The following is a 27,047-nucleotide window of genomic DNA, read 5'->3' as shown; positions in this document are numbered from 1 at the left end:
GTGGACGTTCTCTGTCTTACCGAGACGTGGAACGCCAAAATACCGTATATCAAAGGAAACGTTCCAGTCGTGTGCATCGACGATGCAGAGCGTCCTGCAGGTGGCGTGGACGTATACGCCAAACAAACAGAAAAGGCACAAGATCTGAAACTACTACCAACGAGCCACAACGGTGAATATGCTGCCATCGATTTTGATGGATGCATCATCATGACCATGTACCTTGCACCCAATTTGTCGAGTGGGAATATCAAGACATTCATTGACACGGCATTGTGTAATTATGACAAGTACAAGAATAGACCATTTGTGTTAGTTGGTGACCTGAATGTCGATATTACCGAAAAGAACAATGAGTGGTTAATACAACATATGGCAGCTAAATATGCTCTCACGTGCACGTCCTTTGATCATATGAAACCTATCCGGTTCTTGGCCAATCCCCCAGCGTGGGTGTGTGCCATAGTTATAGGATCTACTCTACTCTATATGAAACCAACGACCATCCGAGGGACGTGTATAGACCTGGTATTTTCAAATTTCCAATTGCAATCCGTACAGGAACCGCTATCCCTTCATTTCTAGGACGATAAAGCCGTGATAATGAAGGCACAACGCAAGCCAAGCATCATCTAATTAAGAAAAATAAAAGTTTGATGTTTGTAATATACACACTGTGTTTCTCACTCTTTATATGATGATTGATGGGGCGTTACACGGAAGATTCACGATTTACCGATGATTTCCTCCGGAGCTTCGCTCCACTCGTCATCATTCACCACGTGGATATGCTGTGATTTTTTTAATTTAGCCATCCATTAACAATCGGTCATACTTCGTGGCGTCACCGAAATTAGATGCCACAAACGAAGCACGGAGGTCTGGTGACTTTTATGTGGGATTTAGGAGGCCGTGTGTACAGCCTGACCGCTGCATCCCGAGGCTGGACTTCTCTGGAAGCGGCCTCGCTTCGCGGGTGCTCTCATGTTTCGTGCTCGACGGTCTCCTCCACACCGTCGCCAGCCTCCGGCGAGTCGACGATTTCGGGCACCGGCGGTACTTCACCGGGATAGACGTGCTCGAGGTACCAGCGGAAGTTGTGGCAGTTGAGGTCCTCGCGCAGCTTCTTGCGCTCCGTCAGGTCTCCCGCGTCCAGCTCGTTGAAGACGGCCTTCCTGTCGTAGAAGATGAAGCGGTACTCGTCCATCCAAACCTCGGCGCGCGCTTCGTGTTGCGCGCGTGGCTGTCCCGCTCATTGGGGATCGTGTAAGGACGCTGGGACCGGAACACGTGCGCCACCTTTGTAAGACAAAAGGAGGAGAGCGAATACGGTTACGACCATGCACGCGTGAACGCGCAGCTCTGAAATCCCTACCAAATTCTTGCAAACGTTTTCTTCCCCTATAGTGAAGCATGTTCCGCTAAGCAATTTCATCGAAGTTCATCTATAACGCGACTACAGAGCGGACCACCGCGACCGCTTGCCGCTGTCGGCTGTAACAGGGGCGTAGCCAGAAATTTTTTTCGGGGGGGGCTCAACCATACTTTATGTATGTTCGTGCGTGCGTTTGTATGTGTGCGTGTATATATGCGCAAGCAAAACTGAAAAATTTCGGGGGGGTTTGAACCCCCCCAACCCCCGCCTTGGCTACGCCCCTGGGCTGTAACAGCGATCTCCAACAAGCACCCGGGACATGTGACAAAAACACTTTGGTCACCATTCGGTACTTTTCGTGAGACCGCAGAGCCCACTCACATCCCAAGGGCTTTGCTTATTTTATGTGTATTTTATGTATACAACACACTCCTAAGCCATACAGTGACTCTATTCGCAATGCCCACGAACTATAGGTGGCGCGCTGTGCTTTTCAATATGGCGCCAGAAGGAGGGTCAACCCGTTTGTTAGCATAGGAACAGATAGGACGTGCGGACGTACGGACCGTGCCACTATCACCGGATGAAGTCATGAGCTGCGCTGAAATGGATATGAGACTAAAATACTTTCCCAAACCATGGAAAGTGCTAAGTACTCGCCACCTAATTATTTGCTGCGAAGTGAAAGGTTATACTTCTGCTTCGTTACCGTGCATAACGATGATTTGCGAAATCCTGTGCGTGCTACATAAACCTGTATGAACTAGAATTGACGTATGAGCTGAACGGCACTCCGAGGTAGTACGTACCGAGCCTGCCTGACGGATTTGCCGCAGTAGTAGGCCGCCAGCGAGTAGCGCCATCGCTGCTGCGCGTGATGACGGCTTGCAAACATAAAAGTGTTCTGTGATAATACCCCGTCGTCATTACTTGCGCAGTCGAAAACGCGGAGTTACGTCTTCAACGGAACACAAGCATTTAACATGCCATTCAGTAGCGCTTGTGTCAAAGCCATGCTGAGAGCCGTGTGTACTTCACTCGCATGTTGCAGGTTCGATCAGCACGATCGAAACATGAATATATCGAAAAGAACAAACACATATGCTTCTCGCAACGTCGAAGAAGTTCGCCGAGAGGCGTGGATTGTGGCCGTGACTGCACGTTCCATCGCTCTAACCATTTCGCTTCGTTGGTCGAGCTCGAGCGTGTTGACGGCATGCGGTGCTCCGTAATAATATCCACAATAATTGTGATACATGCAATGCACAAGAAGAACTATGCCTTTATTTTGATCTCGCTCAAGGATATTATACATTAAATACAATCAAAGTGACTTACGAGCGTGAAAGAACATTAAAGCACGAGGGGACGTGAAGTGCAACTCGCTCCTCGTGAGTTAGCAGCTGGTGGTTCATCGTAGCTGTCACTCTCGGAGCTTTCACAGTCTTCTACGTCCAGTGAAAAATCCTCGTCGTCAAGATGGTTTCTTTCAACATCACTGCTGAAAGCAATCTCAAGAATTTCCTCCGCCGAACGACTCCGACCACCCCTCGTCACCACGTTTACAATTAGACAGACGTCTGGGCGCGGAGAACGTTTTGCTCTCAGACCGGTCAACAAGCAAATCGCTTGCAGTGTGCTGCCACCTATCAACAAACGTACAAAAACAAGCCGCGCAGCGGTGGCTATGAAACTACGGTCCCTGACCGTAATGAAACCAAACACACTGGCGAAGGACGGCGTGGATGGAAAGCGTTCGCTCCACGAAAGGCGTCGAGCAGACGCGTCCTCGAATGATTGAAATGTCGCTCGCACGATTCGCAACCGCGCTTTGCTGACAAAGGATAGAGGCCCTATTTTAATGTATCGCCAACTTGAGATCGCTCAGTTATACATGAGCACATCGCGAGCCCGCGCGACCTCCCTCCCGCGTACAGTGTTATGGGACTCATGCACTACAAGAAACACTGACCAATTATATATGCAAGTAAAACAGGGTGAGCTTCAACTGAATATGTCAGACGATAACATTTAACTTACCTACGTGGCTACAGAAAGCCTCGCGAAGCTGATAGTATGGGTACACTGTGGGCTAGCATTGAAAGCGCGAATTGCCACGTATTTTCACGAAAACTTTGCGTCTCGCAAGAACGAATCAGATTTCTCGTGTCACGGAGGGCCCGGTTTGTTCACTGATGCAGGGAACATGCAAAGTCGTAGTGTTCCTTTCTTGCCAACGCGTTAACACTGAGGCTAGCACAGCCGAACAAGGGAGCGACTGCATAGTGCCGCCATTTTGTCGTCTACTAACCCTCCTCGAGATGACGCTCCTGAATTCCGCTCGGTGGCGCGACAGTCTATGGGCATTGCGAATTGTGTCCTCTTTGAAGGAAACGCGCGACTCGGCATTGCAAAATTGTTCGTTCCTCGGGTTTTACTACCTGAGGCGCAGCTAAATATATACGTCCGAAAGCTCCTTGACGCACATGGCCCACATAATGCACATAAAATGTTACTGGAACAAATCCGACGAAACAGGACTCGTCTTCGACAGCGCAGCAACCCTGACAAAGACAATTATGAGTAGCCTCGCTAACACGTTGACCCATAGTGATAGACCACTGTCAGTCACTGGTGCAAGAGGTGCAATTACTGGGCGTTAACCTCGTTGGCGAACGCGTAAATTTCGCGTGTTTATCTGTTTGAGGAGCTCGCTCCCGTTCAAACAATCTTGTTTACATTAAGTGAGCATGACGCCACTCGGGCTCTTTGTCAGACACACGAGCCAGGCATCAGCTTTTGCTGCTAGCTGCTGCACCAGAGAGTTCGAATACTGTGTGCGAGAGAAGAGATCACTCGCAGGTGTTGTCTAGACTCCAAGGCGTCAGTCGGCGTGATATTTCAGACGCCGCCCTCGCCTAAAAAAACTAAACAGCTGCGGCCTACCGCGCAAGCCATGTCTTTCACCATGACTAAGTGATAATCTGATGGTTGTTCTGAGTGATGATGACTTAAAATATTTTGAAACGGTACGGTGACAACCTGCTTGGGCTAATCAAGTTTTACGAGCCCTGGTCGTTGCGTTTTCACCCGCGACGTTGAAAAAGAATAAGTCAAACTGCTGTCGGATTGATGAGGAAGCTTTGAGCCAACTTGTATGTGTAAGAAATTTCATCAGTATACCTGTATACGGACGGAAACGTACTTAGTTTACGGACCGTGAATTTCTGGTGGTAATATTTAATTCATAGGTGTAGCCAGAAATTTATTTAGGGAGTGGGGTCCGACCCCCTCAGTGTATGTTCGTATGTTCATAGCTTAAACTTATGACGATGAATTATGCACGACGTTCCACCTCTCGCGACCCACACTGCAAGACGCCGCAAGACACCTGCCCCGGTGGTCTGTTGGTTATGGTGCTCGACTGCTGACCCGCAGGTCGCGGGATCGAATCCCGGCCGCGGTGGCCGCTTTTTCGATGGAGGCGAAAATGCTTGAGGCCCGTGTGCTTAGATTTAGGTGCACGTTAAAGAACCCCAGGCGGTCGAAATTTCTGGAGCCCTCCACTATGGTGTCCCTCATCATCATATCGTAGTTTTGGGACGTTAAAGCCCAAAAATTAAGACGTCGTGAGGAAACGGGAAAGAAAACGCCCCTCACTCTCCTCCAAACGCCATCGCGCATAAGAAGGTGCCTCAGCCTGGTCAGGGGGCTTCAGAACCAACAAAAAGTGGACAAAGGAGCGCTATCAGTTGCGCACTTAGAAACAGACTCTATATACGAGGCATACAAGACGGGAGCATGTGGAAGACCCGCACACAGAACAACTGCGCATTGACAGACAGCGTTCGGAACGACGGTGTTCATCGGCTGGACAAGCAGAACTCGCGAACAGAAAAGAATGAGCAGCAACCAAACAAAAGCCAGACGAAACGACTGCCTGGCGGCGGCCTACTTTGGAAACGATCGCACTGCAAGAGCTAGGAGACCTACATGGCGAAACGCAAGACGCGAAAACCTCAGCACCGTCTCCGTGTGTCGAGTTACGTGTATGTCAGCACGAGCTTGGCGGTTTCGGCAAAGGTGCACACTTTGCCGCGGCACGTTACGCAAGGACTGGGGGGGGGGGGGGTGAAGCCAGGAGAACAACTGCGATGCCGGGCCCAGCAACAGTACCCACTCAGAGGACTGCCGCGCATGCATCACGTAACTCCTGTAATCTTAGACCTGCAGTTATACGGTGAGTTATATCACCATGTCCAGTCAAGGCTCCTCAAATGAGTTCGCTGCACTGACTAATCTCGACCGCGAACCAGTTAACGCTCCCGTCGGCTTTGCGCACCCTGCAGTGCTGCTGAAAGCTGTGGAGCCAATTGATGCTTAAAGAACAGCTAACAATAACAATAATAATATTACTGCGTTGCTTTCGGTACAAGTAGTAACCCAAAAGCGATTGCGTTATGATCGTTCGTATCCCGGTTAATACGTCGCATGCATGCCGAATCCTATTATGGCAACGGATTAATTATAATCGTGTGGTCAACTTTTAATACAGTATATAACAATTTGACCTACAGACTATTGTGACGCTCGGGACAACGAAAAACACTCGATAAATAAATTTCGAATACTCCGCGACGACTACAAAGATTCGGAACGCTATACGTAAAGAATACGCATGTTAATTAGCCTAATTACATGGATACGTTATCGTGATCATGTGTTTAGGCACGAAAACGTAGTCTTCACGAGGCTATCGCGTGAGGATGCGGTTACTTTCTCAAGGTAAACACGGTGTTGCTTTCAGAGTATACCTTCCCGGAATATTTAAACAACGACGACGACGACGACGATGACAACAACAACAACAACAACAACAGCAAAATAAGGGCGCGGTGTTCACGTTCGCAACGCAAAAGTTGGTATAATTCGGCAGATCCCAAGCGTTTCGGGAATCCGTTTCATGCGAAGCAGCCAGCGAGTACTTCTATGCTGCATTTTAAATCTTTGAGCCAAGCGTTAGAAATGTTTTGTAAGTGTAGTAGCTGTGTGCACATCGTGGGCTTACCAGGCACGTCGACAACACTGGCGTTTAAAGGGTATACGGTGCGACGTATACGTCAGCCTTCACGTTAAAGCACATACGTCTATATTATCGAAACTAAGTGCACTTTATGGTGCAATCATGTGAGGGGTCGAGCAATTCTTTAATATAGCTTGCTGAATCACAGGAATACAAATGTAATGTTTATTAGACTGCTATAAAAGGTGGAGCCAACACTAACCACAGGCGTTAATCTGATATGACGCCTGTATCGTAGGAGTACACATGTAGTGTTTATTGCTTTCTTGTAAAATTAGAAAGCCAGCACCACAACCACAATTGATGTTGCACCGCTATTACGCCTGCACAGGCTGTTTTTCCAAACCAGTTTATAGACCTGGCATGGCTCTGTGGTAGAATACCTGATTGCCACGCAGAATTCTTGGGTTCGATTCTTGCTGGGATCCTAATCTTTATTCTTTCAATTCGTCGGGTCAACGCTGCCGATGTCGATTTTTCTTAACGCTCTCACATTTAAATTACGAATATCTGTTCTCGCCGTTCGTGGGTAGATATAAACTGTCAATCACCTGTGGCGCATACCCGTACACCGCGGCCCGTGGTAAACGGTTATGTGCTACGTGTCTGGAGGAAAGGGTTTGACGACGTACGCGACAGGATTTTGACTTTATTCACGTCATGACCAGACAATCATATTCGTCAAATCCCTTTATATACCCTCCCATGCCTATTTTGGTCTACACCAAGATAAGGAGGCGACCATGAGAGCACCCAGACGTAGGCGGTTAGATAGATAGATAGATCTTTTTCTATCTACGTATCTATCTATCTATCTATCTATCTATCTATCTATCTATCTATCTATCTATCTATCTATCTATCTATCTATCTATCTATCTATCTATCTATAGATAGATAGATAGATAGATAGATACGTAGATAGAAAAGCTCAAAGTGCCAAAGGTTCGCTAAGAAATGCTTCGTATTTAATAAGAACCACATTGAGAAGCGATTGCCTATATCCACGTTTCTCTGGGTGCCGCCATGATCCCCTCTCTGCTCTTGTATATATGCGTGACCCCACAAAATACACTGCCGCGGCTGTGACGACAGCATCGGGCACATATATGCCTCGAAGTTTCTCTTCCAACCTGGGGTGGTGACAGGAAGCCGATAGACCAATCGCTCGCCATGGCGACGGCCCGCCATCAGACGCCTACACACGTTTCAGCCCGGATTGACTCTGCGGTTGTAAGGCTAGCAGAATCTTCGTTAGAGCTAATTGGTTCATAACTGAGGAAACTTTTCGGCGCATATTGAACGAGGACAAATGACAAACAAAACAACTGAGAGAGAAGTGATAGAGGTGTTTTACATAAGGCAAAGGGTCAGCACGGCGTCACTATCTCTTCTCGATAAATAGCTCACAGGTTTCTTAAAAGAACTTTACGGTTCCTTCATTGTTAGGTACGAGTAAAGAAAAAATGTTAAAAAAAAATAGTATCGTGATGCGCTCGCACTATCACCGTGTGCCTTGGCTGTGCTGTAAAATCGTATTTCCACAGTGAAATAAAGTTAGTTGGAAGTTGGCGCCCGTCCTGTTATGTGTGTTCTTCGTCCTCGTTCAATTCGTGCCGAATTTCATTCGGTTCGGTAAGGCTGTAACTCGCCTGCGAGCAAGGCACGACCACAAGCTGTCCGCCGCACATCCAGATGCGGAAGGAGAGCTCGAGGTTCTCGCCTCCCCATCCGTTCATGCCGGGGTCATAGCCGCCCATCTGGAAGAAGTAGCGCCGGTCCACGGCAAACAAGCCGCCCGCGATGGTCGGGCTGCGCACCGGCCGGATCGGGTCCGTTGGATCGCGCCAGCCGCGCGGCGGCACGATCCACGTGAAGTCGCCGTCCCACTGGAAGCTGCCCAGCTGTATGAAGAACTCGCCGCCGCCCTGCATCACATCGTTGCGTGTACAAAACAAACACATATGTATTCTTCCAGTCATGACGTATACTCCTTGTGTCCACAAGCTTCAGCAAATAATTTCCCATTTAACAATAAAATAAGGTGAGGAAGAAGCCGCGGAAAAAACCGAGGAAAAGAATTCAATTGACTGGCAGCGTCAAGGCAATTTAATGCGTTTCGCACACTGTGGCTCGTCATATCTCGCAAGAAGTCTGATCCCCGACATTATAGCTTAACTTCTTGGGTGAGTCGGTCTAAACATTTAGTAGTCATTGTAGCGCGAAGGAACGTGGGCAGAGGAGAGGACAGGTCACCGCGAGCGCTCGTGGTGACCTGTCCTCTCCTCTGATCACGCTCATTCGCGCTACTATGACTTCTGTATGCATTACCAAGTCTGCAGCAATCTTTCGCCTTTAAGTGTTACAAAGGGTGTAACATGCCGTTAAATTTATTTTTTCGATTGCTGCCCGAGTATGTTGATAAATGGTCAATGTTCGACCAATTCACTGCATTGTAATGATTCTGCGCTGTGGGACTGTTTAAGAAGAAATTCCTGTTCCTTACTGGTGCCACGGTTCCCAAACATTCTCTCACGACTGTATACCTACGTATGTATGCATGCTTGCTCTTCTATGTATGTATATGTATGTACTTTATGAGAAATACACTGCTTAACAGATATCGACACTCGCGCTGGTTATTCACTATCTTTGTCGCCCTTCCAGGCAGCAAGCTTTCACGTTGACGTTTTCACCACGGGACATTTATCGCGTTGAAGTTGTACGTCGCCAACGCCACGAGCGGTAGGCCAGCCGATGATTTCACACCGGGAATTGGCATGCAGCGATCGAGCAAATACATTTTTAGAGAAAGTGTACTATTCGTGACGTCACCAGCGCCGTCTCAGCCAAGCGGCGAGGCGCGCGAGACATGCCGTGGGAAAGGCTACGCAAAGCGCGCAAGAGGCCAAGGCAGCGACGTGCGCGTTCCCGTCCTCTGGAAGGAGGGGGGGGGGGGGCGACCTCCCACGAATAAGGCGCCTTTAATGCATTCGGATTCAAGGGTGCTGGCACGCAAAGGGAAGAGGAAAGAGTTGAGAATAAAGAAAAGAAGGCTACCGGCTCTTGACGACAGCCGATTGTTACGACTCTCGCTGAGGTCTCCGCGGTCGTCGTCGGCGCGGGAGGAAAAACAGCAAACATGTAAATCCTTTTCGGGACGCTGAATCATACCGTGTCGTGCGCGAATTTCCTTCCTCCCATTTTCTTTTACGGCACCTGGGCCGTCTTCTCGGTAATCTTGGGAGGCTGAGACCGCGTGAGGATAGGACGAAGAAAACAAAAGGACTCGATGATGAAGAAAAAGAGAAGCAATAAGGCGGCAACAAACGCGAGGTGCCACAGGGGACAGTGCCAAGGCCACGGAGCATATATAACTCTTCCTCTTCTTCGGCGAACGGTGGGAGGATACATACAGAGAAACTCCGGAAATGGACTACAGCGGTTACTTTGTACTCTTTGTGTTATACTATATACACGTATACTATACGGACGTTCGCACGCGCAGAGACACCTGCGTGCGCGCCAGCGCTCCTTGCGGACATCGCGAAGGCCGCCCGGTGCCCCGTCGAGACCACCACGTGCGTCCACACTTCCTTTTACTTCTTTCTTTTCTTGCTCTGGCCGGACACGTAATCAGGGAGGAGTAGTTTTTGCGACTGGCTCGCAGCACTCGAGGAAAGACGAAGCGGTTGCAGATTGAGAGAGAGCGAAGTTTGTCGATCAAGGCTCTTTCATTGATGAAGTGACGGCGCCTTGGCGGCGGCCCAGTTGTTTACACAAGGCTCTTCTGAAGCCGAGGACTGGCCGGTCCGGCAGATTCCTCGCATATCGCGCTTACGCCCATTGCCGCGCGCTACTGCTTTTAATACGTCACAGACGAAGAGTTGATCGCGACGTTTCACGGTTTCTGCGCGATAGTCGGCGCGTTGACGAACGCTTTTAGTCGCGACGACGAGGCGGTTGCTAAGGCCGTCCCGAGGAAAGGTCTTTGGTGGATGGATGCCTGCGAGGGCCGTCCGGCCGGCGCCGTCCCGTTTTCCTTGCCGCCTCGTAAAGGTCCTTCCGCGAGAGCGCTGACGCATTCCTACGCGCGTGACTCAGCGCGTAAGTGGACTTAACGAAACACGCGTACGCTATAGCGTATGCAGCAGCGTGCCAGGCCGAGAACTGGCAGTGCTTTCGCGCACGCATTTCTTACGCAGGGATGACGTAACGTGTCAAAACCGCCGGTGCACGGATGCGAGCGTGTGTAATCCGACGGAGATGCGTACTGGTGATTTGGACGCTTTCGTGGATAAGTAAACGCTATGAATTGTCGGGTCTCGCTCGAGAATTTCTGGCACGCGGTGCTTGTTGGGAAATGCGGCTTAAACGTTTCCGAAGCGAGTATCTTGCCAGGCGAAGATGTATGAGAAGAGGAGCATTGATTGGCTGCAAGGATAAATGAGGACGAGTGTGCGTGTACGGGTCCTCTTCGTGTGAATCACAGTGTCAGCGGTGACCAAGCGATGGATTTAAGGCAAGGTTCGATTTAAAGAAGAAAACTGTATTCAACTGAAGTTACAAACATAGGGACTATGTTACAACCAAATCGGCGGGGTTACATGTGAAAGGAGAAAACGGGATTCGGTGCTGGAGCTCGTTCAGCTGCGTCCGACGCCGCTGGTGTCTCGGCTCTCTCTCTCTGCTCTTCGGCGATGCGTTGCTACGCGTTCCCGGCTCGCAATCTCACTTTTGTTCTTTTTGAATGTTCGTCGATCCAAGCCTCATGGCCAACAGCGCCGGGCGAACGTGCTCAAGGCCCGAAGTTCACGTTTACGTAGTGTAGCGTTTCTTGTGCGGGCGCCGAAATGCTGCCGGTGAATTCGAGCGGCAGCCAGCGCTTCCCGGACCTTAGCCCATCGTCTTTGTTTGGACGCCAAGCACGCATGTTGTAAATACAGCGGCCGTGTGAACTCGAGTGCCGCTGACAACAGCATGGAGAACATCGAGGGAAAATGTCGTAACGTATTACAGAACTTCGGTATTTCTTATTCGAAAGCCTCAAGTATATGGCGCGACCCTGTAAGAGGCGCACGTATGAAACAATAAGCAAAACACTGCTATGTTTGAACCCGATAACAGTCATGACATTTGAAACACCACAAGAAGCATGCACAAGGAGCATGTAGTATAACAGCTGTCAATGCAGTTCCCAGCAGTCGCTCGCGATTCGGTCGCTTGCCACTAACTATATGCTTGTCAACCACGGCTGTCACACAAAAGGCTGCGCACAAAAGCATGCGAATGCAGAGGAGCATGCCAATCAGCCTAGGCTAATAATGTATTATTTGAAAACTATAAATCATGTGTTTTAATCAAATCAAAATTGAGTGCTGAGTGCTCTAAGGGAAAATGAATGTCGAAGTAAACTTTCGAAGTTTTTAACCCTAACGCCAGTGCCGGTACGTCATTGTCACGTCATAGATTTCAATGTATTTTATCATACTTGTATTACCGTGGCTCTATAACCGTTGTTGAAACTCATGCCAAGTTCACTCCGAATGGTTTTCATAGAATACGAAGTGCAACCTCACGGATTAAAAAAAAAACATGGTTGATCCCTCCGTCATAGGAATCCGAATAACACGAAAGTAAAGTGTGCCCGTACAGAAGTAACTGAATGTTTACTGTACATTGATATAAGAGAGTTTGCATAATGTATATTGATGTCTGGCAGCTAATGGCACCGTTAACGTGTATGCACCCACTTTGATGATTGGTGGTACATCTTCATCCCGATGACTAACGTCATTGTTAAATAATTAAAGGGGCCATGACACCCAATTTTCGATCATAATCTGTGTTATGTGGATTAATCCTTGTGCATTCACAAATAAGCTGGCGAAATTTTTGCGCATTTGGTCGAGCACTTAAATTATAATCGAATATTTTTATAAACACGCGAGCGGCCCGAGAGTCAGGCAACACAGGTGCACTCGCGAGCCGTGACGTAACAAGCAGCTAGCTGTGCAAGCATCTGCATTGCGGCGAACGATATTGTTCCGTGGTCAGCTGCACGTGACATCGAGATATTTTACTTTTCTTCAGCTTGGCACTGAAATTGAACGATTTGCAGCGGCTGAAACTTTGGTAGAAGACGACGGCTCCGTTCCGTGCTGCACATGACGTCACACGCGCCATTGCTAAATGCCCGTCGCCGGCGGTGGGCGGGGTTTACAGCCGGCGACTTCTAGGGCTTGTTTTGCACTGAAGTATTGTTTTACAGCCCACTTTTGACATCTGTATAGGCATAATAGACCCTCTACTTCTAGTTTTCGCTGAAAACCACAAATCTTTGGGTGACCGTGTCATGGCCCCTTTAAACAAACCCTTGTGGTAGCTGTAGTATAGTTAGCGGTGAAAGCGTATCAGAGAACGAGGTGTGATAGAAGAGCGTCGCATATTGGACGCAGAACGTAGTTGTGTACACATCGTCGTCTTACCAGGCAATAACTATTTTGAAAAATGTCCGTTACGAAAAGTTTCATGACAGAGCGGGCGCAGCAAATTAAGAAAGAAAGGTACAACGCCAACTTGCCTCGAAGCCTGTTTTGGAAAGCAGAATAGAGGAACGCTTTTCTTATGGAGCGGTCGTAAGCATAAAAACTGGAAGCGCCTAATATGCGAAGTAGCCCGACGATAAGAACAGATTTTTTCGGGGCGAAATGCGGGGAACGCTGTAATACACCAGTAATGATATTTATAAAATTAGCAAGTTAATCGGGAGAGGCATTCGTGATACTTTCGTCGAGAGTACTGAAATTCGCTCATTTTAGTGAAAAAGCGAAGTTTTGAAAGACTGAGCAGAAGTCAGGTATCGATTTATAATTATATGGAAAAGTTTCGCGCGTTTTGCACTTTGTTCGCGGCGCGGAGGTGTGTTTTTATCATAGAGCGGCTGGCTGACACCAGAGTACGTGGGATGTGCTTTCTTTATATTGACTTCTTTGTGATATTGTGTACTTTGTGTGGTCCGTTTAATTAGTGCTGCTCTGTCAAAGTTTGTCGTTAATTTAGTATTGACTATGCTGTAAGAACCTGGGTGTTCTCATGGACTGCCACCCTGTATGTAATTTAATGAGTATCTGTGGCTTCAGTGTCCTCAGTTTTCGTGTTTGTGGCATGACTTAGTTCTCATGTACTACTTTTTTGCTAAATTATGCAGGAAGAAATCAGCTGAATCTTTGCGTCGTCAATGAATCTGATGGACGGTCCGTCGTGGATGGTTTCCGGCGACTACGCTTCCTTCGTTTGTTGTGCATTCTTTTGCAGCATTCTGGGCTTCATTTCGACACGCTGCGCTTAAAACTTGAGCGCCGTTGGTTTCACGTGATCTGACTTCTGCTTTGTTTTTTGGTGGCCTTTTGCATATTTGTTTCTTGTATTGCTTTCCCAAATGCTTGCTCATGAACAGAAAACTGCAGCTTATTGTGAATAAATGAAATAATAAGAACTCACGTGTTCTCTTGACTTTCATCTGCTAGAGGTCTGTGGATAAAAGTACACAGTGACTCTGCAGTGTTTCGATGAGTGACTCTGCAGTGTTTCGATAACCAACGCGTGACACGATCAGCATAGAGTGAAGAAACTGTAGCAGCGAAGCAAAGAGAAGAATACTCCCGATGCATCTCACTGAAATTCCGTCCGGACGGAGTAAGGAGATTCGTAAAATACTCCGGAGGTGACACGAAAAAACTCCGGATAGCCGGAGTGAAACAACGGCGAAAAATACTCCGAAGGTGCCACGCAGTCACTCCGGCCAGCCGGAGTGAAAGAACGGCAAAAAATATTCCGGAGGTGCCGCGCAAAAACTCCGGCCAGCCGGAGTAAAAGAACAGTGAAAAATACTCCGAAGATGCCACGCAATAACTCCGGCCAGCCGGAGTGAAGGAGCGGCAGAAACACTCCGGAGGCGCCACGCGTTTGTGAAGTGTAACTCCGGCCAGCCGGAGTAAATGCTTTACTCCGGAAGATGTCCCCGATTGGTTAGAGTAGCTTCTTTTAAAAAACTCCGAATGGGGGGGTCGCTAGAGGACAAGCATTTTATGGCCCTCCCTTTTTTCCTGGGAGTAATTTTTTTTTACAGTGTAGCACTATGTTTGATCCCGATAACATTCACGACATTTGAAACACAACAAGAAGCATGCACAAGGAGCATGTAGTATAACAGCTGTCAATCCGGTTCCCAGCAGTCGTGGGTTCGCGATTCGGAACCTTTTTTTCTTTGAGCTGTCCATTAACTAGTCTTGTCAGCCACGTCTGTCACACAAAAGGCTGCGCACAGAAACATGCGAATGTAGAGGAGCACCAATCAGCTTAGGCTAATAATGTATTCTTTGAAAACTATAAATCATGTGTTTTAATAAAATCAAATTGAGTGCTGAGTGCTCTAAGGGATTCAGTGACGTCACGCTTCGGCGGTGAAGAAACCTCAAAAGTGGCGTCGCCCCGTCTTTCGCTTTAATCTCTTAAACACGTATTTTTGAACATGACAACAGTTACATTTTTGTTTATTTGTAGGTCCGCCGCTCGGCTGCTGACCTGAAGGTCGCGGGTTCAACCCCGGCCGCGGCGGTCGCATTTCGATGGAGGCGAAATGGTAGAGGCCCGTGTACTTAGATTTAGGTGCACGTTAAAGAACACCAGATGGTCGAAATTTCCGGAGCCCTCTACTTCGGCGTCTCTCATAATCATATCGTGGTTTTGGGACGTAAAACCCCAGATATTATTTATGGTTTACTTTTAGCGGATTCGTTCGCTTACATGGCTCAGGATATCTTTTAAGGTCAACGTAACTCTTAAGTATTCATTCGTGACACAGAAATGAAAGCCAGGAAGACTGACTGGAAATGCGTGCTTCTTGCGTCAGGTATTTTCCAACAGTGCGTGGTTAGCGCATGGGCCACAGCGAAGAGGCGCGAGCGTGGCACCCGTCATTTAGCTTCCTTAAAGGTGCTTTTCAGCAAAATATTACAATTCGTCGAACAAGGAATGTCGCATGGACCCAGTCGTCAGGGCAGCGACAAGTCAAGCACCCCTGTAAACGCTGGCTCCAGCGACATTTCTTGTTGAACGGCTTCTCATCACTTCGCGCCTTTAAGAGGCCTGAACATCCGTCTTGTTTGGATTTTGAAAAGTGTAGTTGTCCAGCGTGCTCACGAACCTGGTGCATGAACGACTGCTCGTTGATGATTGTGATGACCGGGCTGGCTATGGTGGTCGGGTCGTCGCTGACAACAGAGACCAGGGGCTCGAGCCAACCGTCGTGCACCTCGCAGTGGGAATCGAGGAAGACGACGACTTCACCGAGGGCCGCCTTGGCGCCGGCGAGTCGAGCCCTGATCAGGCCCTCGCGCTGCGACAGTCTCAGCAGGCGGATGAAGCCCGGCCGGAAGTGGCGCTTGAGGAATCGGTACAGGGGCGACTTGACCTCCGGCAGGTCGCTGAAGTCGTCCACGAGCACGATCTCGCGCAGGATGCGTCGCGGGCTCCGATTGACGATGCTGTACACGGTACGCAGCAGCGCCGACAGGATCTCGTTGTAGAAGGTGATGACCACGCTTACCGAAGGCAAGTCCTTCGGGTACGTCGTCACCAGGCACTGGCGCGGTCGGTTGTCGAATAGGGTCCGGTTCAGTGGTATCCTGTCGCTCACGTACGCATTGAAGCCGGCTCTGCTGAACTCCTTGTCGGCCTTCACTTTCTCGGCTCCCGAGAGGTACACGCCGCGGCCGTCCCGTCCCCAATCCTGGCGAATACGGGCCATAAACTCCCGTTCTTCTTCGTCGTCGCCCGATGGGTCCTCCGGCCCGTCCATGACCGCGTCGGGAGTCGAGAGGGCGTCGTAGAAGGAGACCGCGGTCCCCTCGGTGCTCGGCATCCATTTCCAGGCGTTGTTGGCCGACTTCTGGGTGGAACGGCGCGAGCGCCTGGGGCCGCCTCTTCTGGCAGAAGCAGAGGCAGCCGACTTGCCGTGGTGATACCAGGCGTCCTTCCAGATGACGAACAACGTGAGGGCGATCATGAAGGCGATGGAGATCTTGAGCACGAAGCGGGACCGACGCCGACGCCATGAGATCCACGGAAACAGGGGAAACAGCGGCATGATCGAAGCAGACCAGCTTCCAGTGGTTCGTACTGTTCTTCTTTTGCTCGACTCGGCGGAATGGGTGGAGCCGAGCGGGCACGCGCATTTTCCATCACTAAAGGAAGAAGACGCAGAATTTAGAACAAAGCCGCCTAAATTTAATGCAACTTTTAAAATTCATAACAAGATAACTAAAGAAATAGACTTTTATTGCCACGTGACTCAGTAAAAAGAAAAATCAACGCGTTGATAGCTTCATTTGTTTAAATAATATTTTTAGTTTTCATCTTTCTTCCCTCTTTCCAAGACCCAACCAACTCCAAGACCCAGCTAGCCAACCATCTTAAATTTGTGGTACTTGAATTTTCACCTTTTAAGGTGAAAGCTTTGATGCCTCATCAAACGCGAAAATTGAACGTCGGCGTCCAGTGGCGTCGGGGACGAGTGATGCAGAAAATCATCGTCACGTTAAGACATCGTTAAGACATCGCCGTACGACGTCAACGCGACGTCACAGATCGCCAAAATTTGTGAAGTCATTATGACGTCACAGTGACGTCACATGATGACACATGACATCGTACCTTGGTCGAATGTGGGCCGATCACGGAGGAAGTACAAAACCTGGTGAGGTGCCTCCCATCCTAGAGGCAGTGCAAAACCACGTTAGGTGGAGAGAGCTTTCGGGGGGTGGGGGGCGGGGTCAGTACTTCGACTAACAAGAAAAAGTTGGATTTTGCATTCCAGTCGTCTTAGGTGAATGCATAAGGGACCCTGAGAGTTTTTTATTACCGAGTTTTGTTGTTGTTGTTTTAGTTTTAAAGCTCAATCTCGTCACGTATGAAGTAAAAAATTTCAAGATGCTGTTTTGTTTCCTTGAATTGCCGCAGCATAGCTCGCTATAGCCTCGATGGCTGCCGCGTTGCCCTCTGCATGCATAGACAGTGTTTATAAACTGTCCCCTCGTTCAACCTGGTGTACAGCCTTCTGAACGTAATGAAGCACATGCGAAGAAGAAATTACTAGACAGGGTCCATCGTTCGTGTAAATGAGCAATGTGTAAGAGGTGTAAGAGACAAAGAATCTTTATCGGAAAACAGAGGTTTTGACCGGCGCGTGTATGGCCGCTGGCATGCTACTCTGCATATAGGGATGTGGAATCAGACTAAAAGATTGTAGAGGAGTGGGAAAAATAGTTAATAAAAAAAGAAAGAATAAAATTGATGAAATGTGCATGTGAAATTGATACTAATATTTACAAATGGGATGTCAGGTGAGTTTATGCCTTTCGATATAAAATAGGGAATCTTTAAAGCTTTCCGATTGCTTAGGTCAATTTCTGACAGGTAATTGAATACTCTAAAACCCCTCGCTCTTTTGAAGGGCTGGGCGTTGGACCTGATATGCTGCGTAACGTTAATGGATCGCGGCAAATCGTGTCCATTTGTCGCTCAAAAAATAGTCTTCAATGTGTGATTTGATAAATCAAATTGCGGCTCATTACAATGTTTATTGCTGTTCAATTTTGTTTTGCTCAAGCTCCGCAAAGTCTTTTTCACGGAGTCCGACTTTGTGCGTTCAAGGGCATTTTATTTGATCATATGTTTGCTTTCCGTGTGAATAAAAAATAATACTTTGACGCATTAGAATGCGTTTATGGCTCTGTCTATTTGTATACTTCGGATAAGCATATTTTGTTTATATCTAAAACAACAGTTCAGTGATCGGATGCAGAAACGAAGCAAGGGTATAGCGATCGTTATTGAAACAAATTGATGAAAAATGGGTTTCAAGGAGGCCATCAGAAGCCAGAAGGGTGAAACCACACGGACAAGTCATCTCACAGCTGTGCTAGCGCAGCGCAAGATTCCCTTTTTAGCACACATGCATTAAACTCTGTTATAAGAAAGCCTGTTTCCATTGTTTTTCACTTCACGGTTACGGCACAGTGCAGTGCTCCACCATGATGACGCAAGCGTTCTCAACACAGCAACAACGCTTGGGCTCATATGCGAGCACAACGGAGAGGGATGAGGAGGAGGACAGCGAGCCATTCATGAATCTCTGAGACGTCGGGGCCAGCTGCAGCCGTGGAAGGAGAAAAGTCAAAGAAAGGAAGCACGCGAGGCAACGCCTCCCCCCCCCCCCCCCAAAAAAAAAGAAAAAAAAAAACGCAGCGCGGTGGACGGCAAAGGTCCCAAAAATAGAGCGCCCGCACTCCGCGACCCCAAACAGAGCGAGAACCATGCGAGTCGGTCGACGCTTCCTAGGCTACGCGAGAGATAAAGCCCCAACTCTGCGTCGCCATTCACAGATACGGTGCACTGGACCTGGAGTACATACACTCGTGTCCTGCAACCTGGATAATGCTCTGCTCCAATAAAATTCGTCTTCACGCTTCGTAAGTGGCCAGCGCAAGCAATGCGCCCACGTACCCGATGGCACGGAAGAGTTGTGATAAATGAAGTGTATAATCGTGAGAAAGGAGGAGTCGTTTCGCTATGTCGGTCCAGTATTGAACATCGGCCCTGTCCAAAGATTTGCCCAAGTGAATGTGCACGTTGCCGCCTAAGTTGCCGAGTGACAAAGGTCAAATGCTTCGTACAAATAACTCTTCTGTAGAAATAGTGAGAGAGAAAGAGAGAGGTAACGAAGGAAAGGCAGCGAGAGTAACTAGGATTCGTCCACTTTGCCGTCGGTATATGGATGGGGGTAAAGAGAGAGTGAAAGAGAAAGAAGACAATAGCTTAAAGTCAATAGCTTAATGCGCTGGACGAGGCACTCAAATTTTGCTTTCAGGAAGTTCTGGGCCCGTATTCACAAAAGCACCTTACGCTAGAAATGTTCGTAAGAAAAAAAAAATCAGAAAATCCTTTCATTGGACATATTATTAGTGAAGGAGGCCGGCCAATCGACAAGAGGACTTACGAAAGCAAAGGTTTGTGAATTCGGCCCCTGAAGAACGCGTGTGCCTTTCTGGGCTGCTCGGGAGCGTAGCTATATATATAGTATAGTTGTCCTGCTCTTTATGCAGCAAAAGGCCGGTCGTTTAGTTAACTCGTGGCACACACAGTATGAGGTTGTCCGTCCAAGCGGGAACAGTTGCATGCAACTTTTAAACCTCGATAACTTACAGTAGGTCAGCTTGCTGTCAGTTGTGCGTACGTTTCGTGCCTGCGTTCCCTTGTTTACAAGAACAGGCCAACGCCCAAATTGCGGGTATTCGGTGAATGGAGCAGCGTCATATACTTTCGATATCGTGCATGGTTCTCAAGAGAGAAAGAAAACCAGTAGAATGAAGCATGAAAGGCATTCTAACGACCGTGCAATTGTCAGTGGCTGTGTATTCTTACGACGACGGCTACATAGTCAAAGACGCCGTCACATCTCTTCCATACAAGGCAGGTTTGAAGTCTATCCACTTGCTTATTGGAGAATAGTCTTCGTCCCTATGAAGCTCACTTCCGCAGCTTCCCGAACACAGAGCTTATGTAAGTTGTCAAGCGTAGCGGAATTACAAGGGAAGCGCGACGTGATCAATCAAGTCGAGGGTATGGCCGCTCGGAAAAGCCTCACTGTGTGACGATCACGCTTGGATGATGAACCGTCTGCGGTCCGGCTTTCGGCAAGTCCTTTCTAGCGGAAGATTAATAGACGTCATTAAGACGAGCGCAAACACAAGCAAAAAGGGGGAGACGGAACTCTATCCTTTCTCCACCCTTGCTTCCCAGAAAACCGCACTTCGCACGTCGTTGGTATACACAGAAACCCTTTCCCTGGGGGAGGGCCCATACAATGGACCGGGTGGTATAGGACCTAGAACACCGCGTGGCCACCGGACCGGCAGGCGGCGGAAACGTCGGTGGCGGTACTGGCTCCCTGTATTCGCATCCGGTGCTCTCTTGGTCTTTTCACCAGGGAAGGGGTTTGTCCGGCAGCGTCCCAGCAAACGCGGTCGCGCGTGGCCTCGCTGATCAAACCGTTCGTTACTCGACTTTCGCGTACCCATCTCTCCACTCATATTCAACCTCTTTTCGCAATGCCGCTGCTGCTCCAGAGTCCGAGAGAGTCTGCTCCCAGAGTGTCCAGTTCCTCTCTGCGTGTACGTGGAGAGAAGAAACACTTTCCCCTTTTTCCCACATTGCGCCCACAGCGCAAACTTTTTCCCACATACCACTTGCTCTCACTCTCGGCACTGCGGTTTCCGAGGATCGGAGCGGTGAAAAACAAGGAACACTCGCCTCGGCAGCACCATTCATGCAACTCTCGCGGCGTCTGTGCGCGCGACAGCTGCCAAGTGGAGGGCCGCTCCAGAATGAGAAATCACTTTGTCCGCGGCGCACGCAAATGACAGAAGAATGGGCTACAGTCCGAACTCTCTCCCTCTGCTCCTTTTTCTTTCTTCGGACCCCTCGTTGACAAATGAATTCCCGCCCCGGTCCAAGTGGCCAGCGCGAAAGCCAGAAAGGCGCCCGTGGGTCCCTAGCTAGGCCCAATCGACGGAGTGGTCAAGCAGACCAGCGTACCCTGTCGGTCTGTCGTCGTGCCGCCATTCGGCCAGTGGGGACACTGCGGCCGCTCATCAAGACTAAAGAGCGGGCGGATCGCGCATCCCTCCCCCCGGGTCTTATTCTTGCGGGTCCTTGCATCAGGCAGGTGAGCTTGGCGACCCATTGTGTCAGGCCGTTGCGCGACCTGCTCGCTGCAGAAAGGGGTTGGCTGCAGGCCGAAAGAGTGAAAGGGGGCGAGGGGGGCTGCAGGCAGGCCTCGTTGCGTGAACACAATGGCCGTCCCGGCAGAAAGAGAAAGGACGCCCGTGGCCTGATCACGGTGCCGGCATGCACGTCCGGACTTGCCTTGCCTACCACCATGACCTGACTCGTGAAATGACAGGGCTACGCGCGGTCATATCTCACGGCTTTCAACTTCGATGTTAGATGGCCAGGGTTGAGTGAACTGTCCTGCACGTCATCGGAATGTTCCTTTGAATTCAAAACAAGGGGCTCTCCTTATACATTCAATCGGCGCCCGAAAATACGCGAGAGGGACACAAAGACGGGATGACAAAGGAGCCGCTCTATATACTACATGGTCTCTCTAGCCGTTGTTGAGCCAGGTCGAAACAACTATTTAAACTGTATATACATGTTACTATATATTCGTCATCGTGACCGTTGAATAGGAGGTGCATTCTGGAGCTTGATGTCATCGACGGGTCACTGAGTGCACACGAATGCTGAAGACATACAGCATAGGCAAAACACTCGTTGTATGAACCCAACGTCATTCTTGTTACGTGTGTGCGTGCGAACAAATGTCAGAGCGTTGCACTTCTTTGTGAATTGTTTCTCATTTGCTTTTAACAGAGGTCTTAACCACTGCATAAATGCCGCATTGCACAAGGTGGTTTGGGTGACTACACATGCAAGTGATTCTGTGTTGTGAATCGAACGAGAAAACGCACCACTGAATGATAGGAGTCGGCTGTGGTGTGAATGACAATGTATGCTTACATGGAATGAAATGTGGGCTCTGTCTATATGCAATTATTTCGTTTTCGGGTTTTTACGTTCGTAACATAGCCGTCAGTAATAAGCACCACCTTAATAAGGCGACTTTGTTGCTCAGATGAAAAAGATTTGAGTCGTGAAATGTGCAGGCTTCGCCGAGAGGTATAATGAAGCCGGTGAACGCGAGCCCGGCGCTATCGTCAGGCCGCGTACCTATACACATGTAATGAGCTCGCTGCTTCAAAGCCTCACGAATAAGACGGAGGCAGTGTTGCTCCCTGGAATTAGTGTGGTGGCGGGCGCGCTGCAATACAATGACGCAATGTTACGACAGCATGTGGCTTAAAAACTTTCAACAAAGATGCATAGTCGAAAGAACTTGGCCGCATGAGGGAGATCCACATGATGGAAAAAACCGCAGATTCATTGCGTTGACAGAGCATGACAACAGGCTCAGTGTACAACGTACAATGCATGAGTACAGCACAAGACTCCGGCGCATAGTACAGCTGGATCCTTTTACGCGAAGACGCCTTCAGCAAAGAAGGCTCCAAGAACAAGCATGAGGCAGATAACACGATGGTCCAAACCGCCGAACGTCTGCGACATCACTACGCTCGTTCCGCGGATTGAATCATTCATTTGACCCGTCGTATGAACGCACTTTTAAGTAAGAGCATGGACCTTATATATAGGTTCTGAAAAAGGAGAGAAAATGTCGAAAACAGGTCCAGGCAACGCGCGTGACGTGGAAGGAAAATGTGACGCATCGCAGTGTCACTGCACCGTATCACTGTTTCTCCTGTGACGGACGTCTGGCCTGACTGACTCATCCTCATTCTGGCTTTATGCGGCGAAATATACAAGGGAAGAGTGTCCAGCACCTTGTTCGTATAACCAGCAGAGCAAGCTGTGTTTGGTCAGGCTGTTGTGAACGGAACCCAAATGGAAGTTTAACGAGAACGAAGAGGCTTTGTGTACTCAGCTTCGCGTGGGTCACTGTATCGTTTTTTTTTTTTACTTTGATGTTATTGTCGGGTGCGGTCTCACACACGCAGTCGTTCCCTACCGGCAATGCCTGAATACATAGACCGGTAAAAAAGTACTCTAACATCTTCCCTTTCGGTATTGTTTGTTATACCCACGGACAAAGGCATATAAAAAATGTCATACATCAAGTTTTCGTGCAGGGCAATATACTCACCTGGAAATAAATATCGTCTATCTCTCCAGTTTTCCTTTGCTGCTGACACAAACAGCAGGTGTTTATATGAACGTTAGCAAGATATCCTGCGTTTCAGATGGGAGGTGCAACCCATATTTAACTTGCATCCCGTAGCAGGAACGTTTGACTTCCTAATTTCAGCTTTTGATTTTTGTGTTTGTTTGCTCGTTCGCACGCGACGAAGTCAGCTGCCAGTCATGGAGCACAATGCCCGATACTCAGAATATTCCGTTTGTAATGGAAGTTGCAAAATCGCTGGCGCTCGATTAAATGGCTGTTCAGTTTTCTTTTCTTTTTTTCTCCTCTTTTACAGCCACAGCCGAAGTGCCTTGCATGCATATGCTAGCAGTATGATTGTCCCAGTTGTGGCCTTTTGCCTTCACATCCGCTGGCGGTGGAACGACAGCTGTTCTTTAATTAAAAATATATATTTCAAACGATAGCTGTTGTGAGCTGCTCGCTGTATATTTCGGAACCGTTTCAGCGGTTGGCGTAAGTGAAGTTATCTGCAACTGGAACCTTTCTTTCATACAGGCTGAAATCCGATTCTATTAGGTTGCTCGTGTTTTCATCACGTTGCACTTTTCCACTGCTTTCACCCGCATGCTGTTTCCCAAGTTTGACAGCGATTCGCAGGAAAGAGCAAGGGGGGTGATTTATAGATCACGACGGACAAACAGTAAAAGGATCGATGACTCACATGCGAGGACAGAACAGGAAAGAGTCAGTACTGCATACAGCTTCTGAGCACGCCCTCAGGACAAAGACGCAAAGGCACGATGTCCAGCATCTGTACTCCTATACTAAATTTTATAAACTTCTACTGTTTCTGTTATACCTAATAAAGAAGGTTATAAAACTTAACACTCAATATTGTAGAACTTAAATTTCGATGAGTATGTGACTATTATTGGTTAACTTGCCTTTTTCCTTTGAGCGCGCTGCGATTTTTAAAAAAATTACGACTCATCGTTACGCCTCATTCTCACTCATCCGTTTTATGTACATGATGCGCCCGATGTTTTACATTCGGGAAGGGTTAACGAAACATGTTAGTGTGCTTTGTAGTGTGCTACGCGTGAAGCCAGCTCGCATGACAAGGTCGCGGTGTCAAGTTTATACGATAATCGACAGGATTTTCACGTGAAAAGTGAAAATCTGCCCTATTTTTAACAGCGAAGCCGTTTAAACTAGCCGTAATGTGTCCGAGCCTATCTCGAAAAATAAAAGGGTACGTGCCACAGAAATTGGGCGAATCCCACTACTCGTCACTTGTCCACTGAAAAGGAATAAGCCACCATTTGCAGTTAGCCCATGTGCTATCGTGCTTGGTTTTAGCCACAGGAGTGTTTTCGACGCTGTATGCAATTTCCTACACGAGAGACTAAAAGAATTGAATGTTAAGTGTAACTTAATTCAGTTTCTTTTTGGAACGTTTCTTTCCTTAATCACAGCTGTATATACAGGTATTTCTGGCTGTTTTCCTTGCGGTTTTTTCCCCCTCTCTTTTTTAAGTTTTAAGAAGTTTTACGGTTAATGTGTAACGCATAAACCATTCATTTTTAAAACCCTTTTCTTTGGAAAGTGAAATAATTCTTTAAGAAAGGCACTGTCCGATTCATGGCTTATCCCCCGAAGCGGGTCGCGCCAAGTGTCTAAGGAACAACAACAACAACGCTAGGGAACGGGAAAGGCAACGGCGGCTGCGAGAAGACCCCGAAGCGATCGAACGCCTACGCCAACGACGACGTGACCGTAGATCTACGAGAGCTGCGAACGCTTAATTTCAGCGCGAGTTTGTCTCTGGTTGTGTTGTTGGATATCTATGTCGTCCGTGACTGCTATGCGAGAGGTGCGAACGCTTGGTTTTAGCGCGAGTTTTTGTCTCTGGAGTTTGGACATCCGTGTCGTGTTTGTGACTGTGTGTGGTTTAATCGAACCCTTCTGCGCTGAGAATCAACGTAGAGACAACCTAGTTAAGGCCTATAGAAACAACCTAAAAGCAACCAGATTAGTCTTCAAAATCATCCAGTTTCGTTGTTTCAAGGCTTGCGCGCGGCCTAGTGCAAGCTTTGCCAATTTTTTTCCTGTGACTTGGCCAAGTATATAGCGAGGAATATAGGAAGAAATATAGATGCGCCGACGCAAGTGCTTAAAGCGTGGTTGCTGATGCAGATAGCAGCACTAAGGAAGCTCCCTAAGATCTTCAGACAACAGACAACATGCACTTACCTTTTCCATCGCACTGCTCGATGACGTGTTTCGGCGTTCCTCCTCCTCGTTCCACTATTTTCTAATTTCGTAGAGTTAGTTGGACTGATCCTAGCCAAGTAGAGCTTTACAGAGAGTCCGCAATTCAGGCCGGCAGAACAAAATCTCGGTCAGATTAGATTGTGGTGTGTTATGTACCGAAACGAGGACATATACTGAGGAACGCCGTAGAGGTGGACTCGGATTCATTTCGACCATCTAGGGGTTCTTTAACGTGGAGCAGAATTTTGGTAAGATAAAGTCCTAATGAAGCCGGGTAATATTTTCCCGAGAGTCCGTGTGAGCACAGTATAAGCCTAGAAGAGCACAGAGTCTGAGCTTGAAGTAGAAGAGCACACTGCAGAGTAAGCCTAAGCAAAAAAATTGGGAGCCGCTTAAGCTTCGCCTTTAAGAGTTGAACGCGATAGCGATATCCTTCCCCTTGTGCGCACTTCGAACACTACGAGTGTTTAACAGAATGCGCGCACTAAGGTGTGTGCCTTATGTAATGGGTAGCATGCTTTAAACCAGAACCTTTTTCGAAGTTGCGATGCACCCTCTACATGGCCTTAAGGGAATACGCTCAGTAATGTGTGTGCCTTTTTGCAATGGGTGGCTGTCTTTAAACCACCAAGTCGTTAGGATATTGACATAGTGTGACGCCCGATGGCAATGTACGCTTGTACCACGCAATATTACTGCGATATTACATCTCGTACTGTGACACCTGTATACAGGACGCGTATTTTTGGGAAGCATGAAAGTTACTTTCAGTGCAGCTTCAAGCAGAGGCGTGGCTGTGTGGTAGAACACCTGCTTGCCACGCAGACGGCCTGGGTTCGATTCTCAATCGGACCCAACGTTTTTATAATTTATTTTATTTGCAGCTTTTTCGATTTTTCGGTCACGGACAAGATGATTTTTCGCTCACAACCAACGGTGCCGGCGCCGACGCCGACGGCGGAATTTCTGCGATACAAGCTCTTTAACGCTATCGCGTTAATATGGTTTGTGAGTGAGCACGAACAAGTTCCGATTATTATGTGGAACTGCCACTGCCGAACCAAGGTTACCTGACGTCATGCGAAATGCAACATGACATGCCCTCATAAGTGTGTCATACGTCTCAAGTTTGGCTACAGCTTTCAAATTATGGTGCTCATCGGCGGTAGTTGACGAAAGGTGTGTTTATTAGTGTAACTATCTGGCGCATGAGTCAGCTGAAATTTGCCACGGGCGTTAAACTTTCAGATATTTGCTGCTCTAAACAGGCTTTGCAAGTGAACAACGCAAGCAAGCTGCGCATTTGCCTGCACTGTTTCGTCGCGAGTTTGATGCAGCCGGCTTCACTAGTCAGCTGCTTCACCGAATAGGATGTACACCAAATGTGCTGCAGCACCTGACAACGTCACAAGGTCTGAGCAGTGCGGTGCGGTAGCTGCAGAAAAAAAGAGGACTCTCACGCAGTGATG

The 27,047-nt window shown here is 48.3% G+C and overlaps 1 protein-coding gene across 1 annotated transcript; it reads right to left on the bottom strand.

Annotated features, from left to right (window-relative positions):
- Positions 1-836: 836 nt before the first annotated feature.
- LOC119385107 (polypeptide N-acetylgalactosaminyltransferase 5-like) lies at positions 837-16,608 on the bottom strand. The gene is given in 4 exon segments (XM_049413446.1): positions 837-1,221; positions 1,224-1,299; positions 8,111-8,386; positions 15,667-16,608. Coding segments are annotated over 4 exon segments (1,533 nt in total). The 3' UTR covers positions 837-982.
- Between the last annotated feature and the right edge of the window lie 10,439 nt (positions 16,609-27,047).

The sequence above is a fragment of the Rhipicephalus sanguineus genome, chromosome 3, assembly GCF_013339695.2.
Source record: "Rhipicephalus sanguineus isolate Rsan-2018 chromosome 3, BIME_Rsan_1.4, whole genome shotgun sequence".
Lineage (NCBI taxonomy): Eukaryota > Metazoa > Arthropoda > Arachnida > Ixodida > Ixodidae > Rhipicephalus > Rhipicephalus sanguineus.
Note: the sequence above shows the minus strand (reverse complement) of the source record. Positions and strands in the feature narration are given on the sequence as shown.